Below are 12,763 nucleotides of genomic sequence, written 5' to 3'. Positions count from 1 at the left end.
ATTTTAAAGTATGTTTTACTAAACACTGTATGATAAATTAAACAAAGGTCAGCACCATATTTGACCCCATCCCATCACTCTTTTGCTTTTCCGATTCGGTCAAAATGAAGTAAGAATATTTTATAGACGTATAAATATTGCTTAAAAATCATATGTATCGTAAACAATAGTTTTAAATTGTTACTTCTACTGAATAATTAATATATACTCATTTAGTAAATTGATATTTCTTTTTATTTATAGACTCGAGCTGTGCAATTACAGTGGATATAAAATCCAACCCGGTCATGGGAAGCGTTACGCTAGGATCGATGGAAAAGTAAGACCGAATGATTGATGATAGACACGTACCTTACCCTTGCTACACTGTACCTTGCTAGGGTGTAATGATAAATGGCCTGGTTGATAACGATACGGCGCTTTGTCAAATATAGCAAATAACAGATAGGTTTTCTACTTAAAAATGCTATCTTTCTGCACACGTTTCTGTTTAAAAAAAGTAAATAACATCTCACAACAAACTGGTCTTTACAAAGTAAACGTCAATATGAATACAAAACCCTTATAAAAAGTGGCTACGTCGTAACACCACCTCGGGAACACCACCTAGGCGTAAATGAAATCCACAAGCTATATGATATCTACACCTATTTATTGAGATGTAGGCCTATAGATATGATCGTGGAAGAACGATTTATTTAGTGCACTTTTTTTTTTATTTAAATGGGCCTACTTTTGCTTACAAAATGAATTGCTACGTCAAAATAAAAATAAATACTGTCAACAAATTTTTAAATAAAATAATTTGTTATACTTTCAGGTTTTCAACTTTATGAACGGCAAATGCCAAGCATCCTTCATGATGCGCCGCAACCCCCGTGAAATCAACTGGACTGTCCTGTACAGACGTAAACATAAGAAGGGAACCCAGGAAGAAGTGATGAAGAAGAGAACAAGACGTACTGCAAAGTACCAAAGGTCAATCACAGGCGCATCTCTGGCTGACATTATGGCAAAGAGGAACCAGAAACCAGAAGTAAGAAAGGCCCAAAGAGAGCAAGCAGTCAAGTAAGTACCATAATGACCACCGAAGTAAAAATCACTCATACATGCAATTTAAATTTTTAAAAGAGATGCTCTAGACCTAGGTGTTGTTTAGCAGTTTATAAAAAATAAGAAATATTATTTAAATTTTTTTTTTATGTTTAAAGCGCATAAAAACATGACCTAGATTTTCTCAAATTTGGTTCGGTTAAGCTTGGGAATCAGTTTTTCAGGCCTTATCATTACCTCAACTTCTTGTAAATCAAAATTTGTGTACAGTATTTGGATAAAAAATGTATTAGCAAGTGTTCACAAAAACTTGATGTGTATTTAAATGGTCATTATAGTATATCAAATGGTTTGAAAGCCTTGAAGTATTATAAAATTTGTTTAACCTACATCATATTTTAATTGTTGGATACACTATTATTTTTTGTAGAGCTGCTAAGGATGCCAAGCGAAGCAAACAAGCCCAAAAAGTTTCTAAGCCAAGTAAAGTGAGTATAATGCACTTGTCAATTGTATGACACACTATACGACCCCTGGGAGAGGGGCATCATATTTGCTTCATTTACAAATAATTATATAGACACACGGGTACAACTAGCATAAACTGTATTTTACAGATCCTCTTTTTTTAAAAACATATTATCCACTTTAGTCCTATACCAAAGTAAAATACAGGGTCCATTGTATATTGACTGTTTGATATTGATATTAAGTGTATAATGATTATTGTTGAGGCAAATCATGTGTATATTTTTATTTATAGGGTTTTTTTTTTGTTGTTTTTATCTAATTATCATACCTATTATTATTATTTTATCCATGGACTTCTTGCTCCCTTCTTGAATGTACAATTTAAAACTGTATAGAAACTGATGATAAAATGCTACTAGGCCCTCTATAGATTTGCAACAGCCAAAATGCCAGTGATCAGCACACAAATGGTTGTCGGACAACTCCAAAGGCCCTGTCTACACTATCAAACTTTATGTGACAAAAACGTGTGATGTGCCCATATATGGACAAGATGATGTCGTACCACTACCATATTTGGGAATATCACTACCTTATTTAGGCACATATTTCATAATGTAGACAGAGCTTTACTCTTTCAGGATAATGTACAAAGTTCTTTAACATATCCATTATTATGGACACACGGTCAATAAATTAACGTTCTATCGGAAGGGCGAGGCAATCCTGCCTTCTCGCATTTCCGACTGATTCCTTTACCATTGCGCAATATCATTCTCAAAATTCAATTTTTAATCAACATCGTCATACAATCCTTCAATGCATAAATTGGATTAGGTTTAAATCTATTAAAATTAAATGCATCAAGCCTAATGAATACTGATTGATACATTGTATTCTTTTGACCAGTATCAAATTATTTTAAGGTTACATTGAATACAGTATCATCACATGTGATGCATGTCACACTGTATCAAATTTATTGTCTTGATACTGGACATGTAAATTATAGATTTGTAAGGTCTAGATTAAACTGTATATTCAATCCATTTGTGCACACATTTGACTTTGTGATTAGTTTGCAAACCTATCCTGGGTGATTATAGGTGAATTAGGTATTTGTGAAATTGTGTTGGCCATTGATATTATCACTCTTATAATGTCATTCATTTCTGTGTGTCACATTATTTATTTGAACTCAATGTTGGTAAATGACAATCGAATGCATTCAAAATCATTGCATGTTTGTTCTAAATGTAAATGCCAAAATCTGCATTTTACACAACAAATTTGCAGCAACGTTGAAAGGTTTTTCTTTTCGTAGAAAGTTATTTATACTGAATTGTAGTAGTATTTAAAATTCAAATAGATGCTGTTTACGTTTAATTAAGAAGATATATTAAGAAGGTACTTGGCAACCATAATGATGGTACTGTAATAATCTTTTGTAATAATTTCCTTTTTTATCTAAAAAAAAAACGCCCACTAAAACCATATTGTTGAATTATTAGTATTTGTCTGGGATTGCAGTAATTAAACAAAAAAAAATTAGGTTTTACGTCCATAGCTTGTTATTTTTTTCTGTGAGAATTCATTTTCCTTTCGATCACTAAGCTGAGTTTTTGGACGTTGCTTTAGAAATTGATCATATGATCGTTGGTCTTGAAAGTTTGCCCGTAGACATTTAAATTATACATTCTAGTGTATGGTAATTCAAATCTTAGTAATATCAAAACATTATGTACATACCTGTATATTGTGATTTGCTTTTTATGATTTGAATATTATTTTAATGCTTATTATACTTAAAAGCTCTGTACACTATCAAACTAGTTTGATAACAAAAAGTGATGTGCCCAAAAATTCTTTCTTTCTTTATTTTCATTCACATAATCATAAACATACATAAATAATCCTAGTACAAAGACAACAAAAAAATGGAAAGGTAGTGATATGCCAAAATATAATAATGATATGCCCAAATATAGTAGTAATATGACATCATTCTGTCCATATATGGGCTCATCATTTGATAGTGTAGACAGAGCTTTAGCATTGGTTTTTGGCATGTCAGTTTGAGAGTACATTCAAGCTGATATAACAATAAAATAAATCAGATAATTATTAGAGAAACTTCAAAGGTGTTTCAGTTACAACACTGTTTACCCTGGAGACTTGTTGACGATAATTTTCACAATATCTATCAACGTTTACACCAATTTTATTACTTTACGCTCATTCTGTTTCCTAGCACGTTATTGGCTTGTAAATAAGTTCATACGGCATTGTTTGATTTTTATAACGGCGTCGCAATGTGCTTGGTTGAGCAGGTTATTACCCGACATCTAAGACTGATAATATTGTATAACTGTAACATTTATCTTTCACATTTACAGTATTGTTTTGATAATTATTTAGCACTTCTAGACATGTTTTTCATCATCTTATTTTTTTAAAATTATAAGTTTCAAAAGTCACTTACTGATGCACTGTTTAGTATTCATTTTTTATTAAGGATTTATATTTGTTTCAAATATTTGTTGGGGTATTCAAAACAATTATCTTTTATTTATTCTATATTTATTATATTCTTTTAATTTTGAAGACCCAGTAATAACCTATGATCCTGTTCAGACATGCACCATGTTTGCGATTCGGCCACAGTATATGATCAGTGATTATAAGGACATTCACTTGTGCCTTCAAAACACAATAGTCCACTAATAATAATATATAATGTGATTTATATCTAAAGCTCTGTCTACACTATCAAACTAGTTTGACAAAAAAAGTGTGCCCAAGTAGTGATATAACAAAATATGGTAGTGATATATTAATTATTAAGTATTGTTTGACGCTCGGTTCTTTGTAGGGCGCCATATAAAAACTTGTATAGAATAGAATATGACATCATCATGTCCATGCACATCACATTTTTCTGTCACATAAAGATTGATAGTGTAGACAGAGCTTTTACAGCGTATCATTTTGTGAACTTTATCATGTAAAGTTATTGTACGAATGATTAGTAAATGATATTTTTTTTTGTGAACATGTATAGTTATTGTACAAACGATTGTTTTTTCAGACGTCTCAGCAGAAGAGACCAGGTCAAAGCAAGGCAACGAAACAACCAAGAGCTGCGGCACCACGAGTAGGAGGAAAGCGTTAAAACAACGCCTTTTGTAAATTTATTCAGCTATGTGATTAAAAAAAAAATAAACCACTTCATATCGTGAAGTAAACTATGATTCTGTTGGTTGTTCAAATGTTATTGCTGCGAAGCAACTTATATATTGTCAGAATCTACTGGCTTACGACAGGGTTAACCTTTTTTGACCACTTGTTAAAAAATAAGTAGTCAAAATGTGAAGTTTAGAGAAAAAAACTAATTTTTAATGCTGCATGTTCTCAAACTTCTCAAAAAGTGTGTATTTTTTAGTCGCATGCAAGCGCAACTCTACAGCTCACTATGTCAGTTGGTCGGTCGGTAAACACTAACTCGAATTTGCGCACGCGACTGCAGCCATGTATATGGCCTTGTTATTTTTTTTAAAACAAGCAATTTTGGACCATTATCACGAGTGGTCTACGCTAGTATCATCTACTATGATGAAAAGTGTTAATGGTGTATCAGGTTTTATTGGACAAAAACAAAACCAACTTTTGGACCACCTAGAAATGAGTGGTCTAATGACTAAAAAAATGAATTTTATCTCCTTCGGTTGTAACCTGTAGTTTTCTTTGGACAATGACAACTTCTTTTATTTTCTTTGTAAATAAAGTAGATAAATAAACAACAAAATTAACATTTATAATTACAAAATTGAATTAAACAATGAAAAGGGGTAAATTCTTGAAGCAGATGCTTATAAAAGAAAAAAACCCATTTAAATATAAAATTCATTAAAAACACCAGTATAGGAAGAAGTGGTCCAATGTCTACATTGAAAACAAATTTCTTTCTCCTTTCTTCGTGACGCTGTTCACAATGCAAAGACGTAAGCACAACGAGCTGAAGATAACACAATTTTAATGTGTATCCTTCAACAGTTGTAAATACTGCGATTATCAAACATTGATGTATTGAAAAAACAAAAGCTATTTTGGACCACAAGTTGTTTGATCATATGTGTCTGGCTGCGACAAATACCAACAGTATTCTCCGCGACGCAGTGTCTGTAAGGGGCATATACAGTGCCGTACGCATGATTTTTTTTGGGTGGGTGCGGATTAATATATTTTGGACCATTTTCATAATATAATGTATAATACACTACATCTGTATTTATTTTAAGGCCCTATAAAATGTGGACCTTTTGCATTTGGGGACTGATATAAGTGATCATGTTGCAGCTGCGGATAAACTCTTTGAACTCTGGATCTCTGCAGATTGGCTTGCTTACAGTAATCGTACTTATTACTAAATTCCACGGGAATCTCGGTCCCCATTATATTTGGTGTCTGGTCCTTTTATGTTCCTTTTTTTGTCTTGAGACTGATTGATTGTAAAATATTACTGTTACTAATATTATTATGGATTGTAGAATGAATGAAGTGTATGCATGTACAGTATAATTATTAGTGTGGTCACTAGATATTTTATATAATTAAATAGTTGAATATTTGCCCTTGGGTTATGATCACTGCTTCAAGTAATCTATAAATAATTTATATACGGTATGCTAATATTGAGACTATACCAAATAATGATTGATAAATATTGCCAGACATAATCAAATGTCGCCTCAAGGCCTCATTTAGGGTTTCTTTAATTCCAATTAGTGAAAAACCTCGAACAAACAAAATCATAAAAACAAGATGCAGTATAAAATTACATGGTGATAATATAAGCCGTCTTCGCGAGCGAGGCGTGGCCAGTGTCATATTCTGGGCTATGAACCCACGCTCCTGGTATGATGTGTACGGCGGTAAAAACGTCTTTGACTCTCATACGAGCCAGACGTGGCCAGTGTCATGTTCTAGGCTATGAACCCACGCTCCTGGTATGATGTGTACGGCGGTAAAAACGTCTTTGACTCATACGAGCCAGACGTGGACAGTGTCATATTCTAGGCTATGAACTCATGTTCCTGGTATGGTGTGTACGGCGGTAAAAACGTCTTTGACTCTCATACGAGCCAGACGTGGCCAGTGTCATGTTCTAGGCTATGAACCCACGCTCCTGGTATGGTGTGTACGGCGGTAAAAACGTCTTTGACTCTCATACGAGCTAGTGTCATGTTCTAGGCTATGAACCCACGCTCCTGGTATGATGTGTACGGCGGTAAAAAACGTCTTTGACTCATACGAGCCAGACGTGGCCAGTGTCATGTTCTAGGCTATGAACCCACGCTCCTGGTATGATGTGTACGGCGGTAAAAACGTCTTTGACTCTCATCGAGCCAGACGTGGCCAGTGTCATGTTCTAGGCTATGAACCCACGCTCCTGGTATGGTGTGTACGGCGGTAAAAACGTCTTTGACTCTCATACGAGCCAGACGTGGCCAGTGTCATGTTCTAGGCTATGAACCCACGCTCCTGGTATGGTGTGTACGGCGGTAAAAACGTCTTTGACTCTCATACGAGCCAGTGTCATGTTCTAGGCTATGAACCCACGCTCCTGGTATGATGTGTACGGCGGTAAAAACGTCTTTGACTCATACGAGCCAGACGTGGCCAGTGTCATGTTCTAGGCTATGAACCCACGCTCCTGGTATGATGTGTACGGCGGTAAAAACGTCTTTGACTCATACGAGCCAGACGTGGCCAGTCTCATATTCTAGGCTATGAACTCATGCTCCTGGTATGGTGTGTACGGCGGTAAAAACGTCTTTGACTCTCATACGAGCCAGACGTGACCAGTGTCATGTTCTAGGCTATGAACCCACGCTCCTGGTATGGTGTGTACGGCGGTAAAAACGTCTTTGACTCTCATACGAGCCAGGCGTGGCCAGTGTCATGTTCTAGGCTATGAACCCACGCTCCTGGTATGATGTGTACGGCGGTAAAAACGTCTTTGACTCTCATACGAGCCAGACGTGGCCAGTGTCATGTTCTAGGCTATGAACCCACGCTCCTGGTATGATGTGTACGGCGGTAAAAACGTATTTGACTCTCATACGAGCCAGGCGTGGCCAGTGTCATGTTCTAGGCTATGAACCCACGCTCCTGGTATGATGTGTACGGCGGTAAAAACGTCTTTGACTCATACGAGCCAGAGGTGGCCAGTGTCATATTCTAGGCTATGAACTCATGTTCCTGGTATGGTGTGTACAGTGGTAAAAACTTCTTTGACTCTCATATGATCGAGACGTGGCCAGTGTCATTGTTCTAGGCTATGAACCCACGCTCCTGGTATGGTGTGTACGGCGGTAAAAACGTCTTTGACTCTCATACGAGCCAGGCGTGGCCAGTGTCATGTTCTAGGCTATGAACCCACGCTCCTGGTATGATGTGTACGGCGGTAAAAACGTCTTTGACTCTCATACGAGCCAGACGTGGCCAGTGTCATGTTCTAGGCTATGAACCCACGCTCCTGGTATGATGTGTACGGCGGTAAAAACGTCTTTGACTCTCATACGAGCCAGGCATGGCCAGTGTCATGTTCTAGGCTATGAACCCACGCTCCTGGTATGATGTGTACGGCGGTAAAAACGTCTTTGACTCATACGAGCCAGAGGTGGCCAGTGTCATACTCTAGGCTATGAACTCATGTTCCTGGTATGGTGTGTACGGCGGTAAAAACGTCTTTGACTCTCATACGAGCCAGGCGTGGCCAGTGTCATGTTCTAGGCTATGAACCCACGCTCCTGGTATGATGTGTACGGCGGTAAAAACGTCTTTGACTCTCATACGAGCCAGACGTGGCCAGTGTCATGTTCTAGGCTATGAACCCACGCTCCTGGTATGATGTGTACGGCGGTAAAAACGTATTTGACTCTCATACGAGCCAGGCGTGGCCAGTGTCATGTTCTAGGCTATGAACCCACGCTCCTGGTATGATGTGTACGGCGGTAAAAACGTCTTTGACTCATACGAGCCAGAGGTGGCCAGTGTCATATTCTAGGCTATGAACTCATGTTCCTGGTATGGTGTGTACAGTGGTAAAAACTTCTTTGACTCTCATATGATCGAGACGTGGCCAGTGTCATTGTTCTAGGCTATGAACCCACGCTCCTGGTATGGTGTGTACGGCGGTAAAAACGTCTTTGACTCTCATACGAGCCAGGCGTGGCCAGTGTCATGTTCTAGGCTATGAACCCACGCTCCTGGTATGATGTGTACGGCGGTAAAAACGTCTTTGACTCTCATACGAGCCAGACGTGGCCAGTGTCATGTTCTAGGCTATGAACCCACGCTCCTGGTATGATGTGTACGGCGGTAAAAACGTCTTTGACTCTCATACGAGCCAGGCATGGCCAGTGTCATGTTCTAGGCTATGAACCCACGCTCCTGGTATGATGTGTACGGCGGTAAAAACGTCTTTGACTCATACGAGCCAGAGGTGGCCAGTGTCATACTCTAGGCTATGAACTCATGTTCCTGGTATGGTGTGTACAGTGGTAAAAACTTCTTTGACTCTCATATGATCGAGACGTGGCCAGTGTCATTGTTCTAGGCTATGAACCCACGCTCCTGGTGTGATGTGTACGGCGGTAAAAACGTTTTTAACTCTCATACGAGCCAGACGTGGCCAGTGTCATATTTTAGGCTATGAACCTACGCTCCTAGTATGGTGTGTACGGCGGTAAAAACGTTTTTGACTCTCATACGAGCGAGACGTGGCCAGTGTCATGTTCTAGGCTATGAACCCACGCTCCTGGATGGTGTGCACAGTGGTAAAAACGTTTTTGACTCATACGAGCTAGACGTAGTATTATTATTATTCAACATGTACGCCCCTCGGTTCATCAGCAGCCAGGTCATTGGCCATTCAGTCAGACAAAGGCAATCCTTGGTCAAACCATTCGGGCATACTACTCGTTAAAGCGTGGTTCCCACTAGAACGCAACGCAATGACGTATCGACGCAAAGTGTTGTATTGCGTAATCACAAGTGGTAACCGAAGACGCAATAGTGCTGCAAACATCGGTACGGGGAATCAAATCAGTTTGATTTCACGCAACAACGCAAGAATACCGGAAAGCATAGTATAGCGCGTACTCAAAATACGCGGGGTGAACCAGGTCAAAGTCTACGACGGCATGCTAACGTTGACGCGCAACAAGCAGGATTAATTTCACGCAGCCGAGGGCAAACACAATTATTGGAACGGTATTTTGTTACGTTGCGTCGGTTGCGTTACGTTGCGTCGCAAGTGGGAACCACGCTTTAATGTTATATATACCCTAGAAAACCAGACACGGCTAGCCACATATTAGGCCTACACTTCACGACCTACGGAAAGTTAAGTACCTAAACTTCATTGTGAACGTACCGGTACGTATCCGAAGTATACACCGCACGACTAAACGAATGTAGGCCTATACATTGGTTTAATTACAAGCAATAAAAATATCATTACTTCATTTGCATTATATCTGATGCTATCAATCATTATGTAATTTACATTACTAGGTTAATGATTATTATCAATTAATTTGTTGTGCTGATTTTTTACTCGATTAATAAAACAATCAATTAGGCTTGGCACTGAGTAAATAAATCAAGAACACAGTATAGATACTTTATACACGCGCAGACATAATGCGAACAACATTCCGACGAATTGCAATTTTCGACTGACTGGCCGCCTGACTAACAAACATTCTGACGACGAACATTTGTAAAGCGTGGTTCCCACTAGAACGCAACGCAGCAACGTATTAATGCGAAGTGCTGTATTGTGTAAAGTGGGAACCACGCTTAACATTCCGTTTACGTTTAAATCATTCATAAAAAACACATTAATATTTTCTTTACTCGTAATTAATAATAGAGTAATTAATTTTCCGACTGACTGCGGTGTAGGCGTGAATATTCTGTTAATGTTTAGACGTATTGACTGAGCGTTTAAGTATTAAATACCAGTCATTAAAGATACATGCTATTTACATTTTAATTAGTAAGCAAGTTGATTGCTTTTCGAAGTAGTTATTTAGGCTGAAGATGTAAGAGTTGAAATACATGACGCCTAACTTAAAAACAATTAATAAAATGGATAATACCAAAGAATTATCTTTGATATTACAAACGTGTCTAGGTTCCAAATTTCAATATTCCTAGCCTTTATACTGTATATCAACAATTACAAATAAAGTTTGTCGAATTAAAGAGAACCCATATTAAAGCTTGGTTCCCACTCCTAGTGACGCAACGTAACGCAATCTACGCAACGAAATTTGTGTCCGATAATTGTGTTTGCCCCTGCCGCGCCTGCGTAAAATCAAACCTGCGATGCTTTTTCGACACCCGATTTTTCTTTTTGAGTACAGAGGTTTAACATGCGTTTTGGCATATTCGCTGTTTTTTATACACGCCATGCGATTTTTAATTTTTCACTCATTTTTTGTGGTATCTCGGTAGCTATTTCTTTACGTGCTTGCATTATGAGTACACACCAGCGTTTTTAGCACGACGTTACCGTTTTCACACACGTTTTTTCATACAATAGCTTGTGTATTGCTTCCTTTTTTTCACACATACCTTATATTATGATTGGGTGCCGTAATTGCAAAACTTTGTACGGATAAATATTGTATGGTAGGATAGTATTTCTTTGATTGGTGCAATCAGAAATACCTTCTCTACCGTTCGACGTGTGTTCTTCCTTTGCCAATTTGTATATTTTCTACATGTTGAGTTCCTTGTATGACACGGCAAATGAACACACTGTGAATGTCAGCCGTCCGCCATTCCTGTACGTCTGCCTGATGTGCAAACCAGCGAGGATGTAATCACTCTTTGTATGATACAATCATGCAAACTGTGCAAAAGTCAAAACAGAAACATACGCGATAATTGCGTGTGTTTCAAAAATGTGACATCATGACACGCTACATAGGCCAATTGAAGTCTTAGTGGGCATGAATTCTGACGATAACATTTTTAATAGTCTTAATACGTTCAAAGGCGAGCCCGGCGCTTGATACAGTTCATAGCGATACTCGGTTTTGAAGCTACTATGTTTTAGCCTACGGCACCTGTTAGGCCTTTTGTGAAATAGGCCTACAAAAAACTAAATGCCGTTAGTACCATCTTTTTTATGCATTATTATTATTATTATATATATGGCTTTGTATTTTGGTATGTTTTAGCGCCCTCAATATTTTGGTATGTTTTAGCGCCCTCAATATTTTGTATAATAGCAAACTTGAATGTAATTATAATAGGCCTAAAGTTCCCATATCCCACAGCAGGTCGTTGCAAATCGAAATTTCACTTAAAATGAACATTTGATCGAATATAACCATTTAGTGGTTTAATGACAGGGCGTCGGCATTCAAAAAAGATGAGTTCCCGTTCGAATCTTGATCTGGGCGATGTTTGTCACAGGCAGGTGTTTCCCACTCTTTACCGTTTATACATTGAATAATATATTATATTGATCGACATGTATTAAATATATACATCCTCTCGCCAACATGTGTACCTTATATGACCTGTGATATCCGTACAAATTCATGTGAATTTTAGCAATATACGTCAATTTACATAATGAACTATGTTTGACATGAATGCGGCTTCACATACAGGATATGATGAGAGACTTGAATGAAGCCAGGCTCGTAAAACGTAGATACTTACAATGAGCCTGCATTATGAAATTCATAGTTGAATCAAAGGCAATGGTTGTACTTGGAAAGATTTCCATTCAGTTAAGTTATTGTTGGGGGGTGGGGGAGGTTGTGAGCGAAGTTGGGTAATTGGATATAATGTTATGTTATTATATGATGCTTGGCTACCAATCTAAGGGTCCTGGGTTCAAGTGCTGTTAGTGTCAGAATGTTTTCTAACTCCACTCCCAAAGACTTCACTCCCAAAGACTTGCAATAAGACTTTGGTATGTGCAGCATCTTGTGTATGTTTGTCTTGTGAACAGGATTGCCACCCTTTAAGAAGGATAGTGAATGAATTCGCTTATGGTTATCCTTGTCAATTTCCCTAAATATATATTTGTTTTTAAAGAAAGAAATTGCGCATAGCTATGAATGGGATTCATGTAATGAAATGAATTACAAAAATGAGTTAAAAAATTATTATATAAACATATGCTTTGTAATGTGTTTATATTAAA

General features: G+C 37.7%; 2 protein-coding genes across 2 annotated transcripts in view; one reads left to right on the top strand and one right to left on the bottom strand.

The window, feature by feature from the left end:
• LOC144848768 (neuronal acetylcholine receptor subunit alpha-10-like) overlaps positions 1–12,763 on the bottom strand; it is a 171,125-nt gene that overhangs the window by 132,607 nt on the left and 25,755 nt on the right. The window lies entirely within an intron of this gene.
• LOC144849256 (large ribosomal subunit protein eL24-like) lies at positions 56–4,775 on the top strand. Its single transcript, XM_078706330.1, has 5 exons — positions 56–109; positions 244–319; positions 821–1,068; positions 1,484–1,541; positions 4,613–4,775. Exons 1-5 carry the CDS (start codon positions 105–107, stop codon positions 4,694–4,696), a joined length of 471 nt encoding a protein of 156 aa, XP_078562456.1. The 5' UTR covers positions 56–104; the 3' UTR covers positions 4,697–4,775.

This window comes from Antedon bifida, chromosome 7 (assembly GCF_963402885.1).
Source record: "Antedon bifida chromosome 7, ecAntBifi1.1, whole genome shotgun sequence".
NCBI classification, from domain to species: Eukaryota; Metazoa; Echinodermata; class Crinoidea; order Comatulida; family Antedonidae; genus Antedon; species Antedon bifida.
Note: the sequence above shows the minus strand (reverse complement) of the source record. Positions and strands in the feature narration are given on the sequence as shown.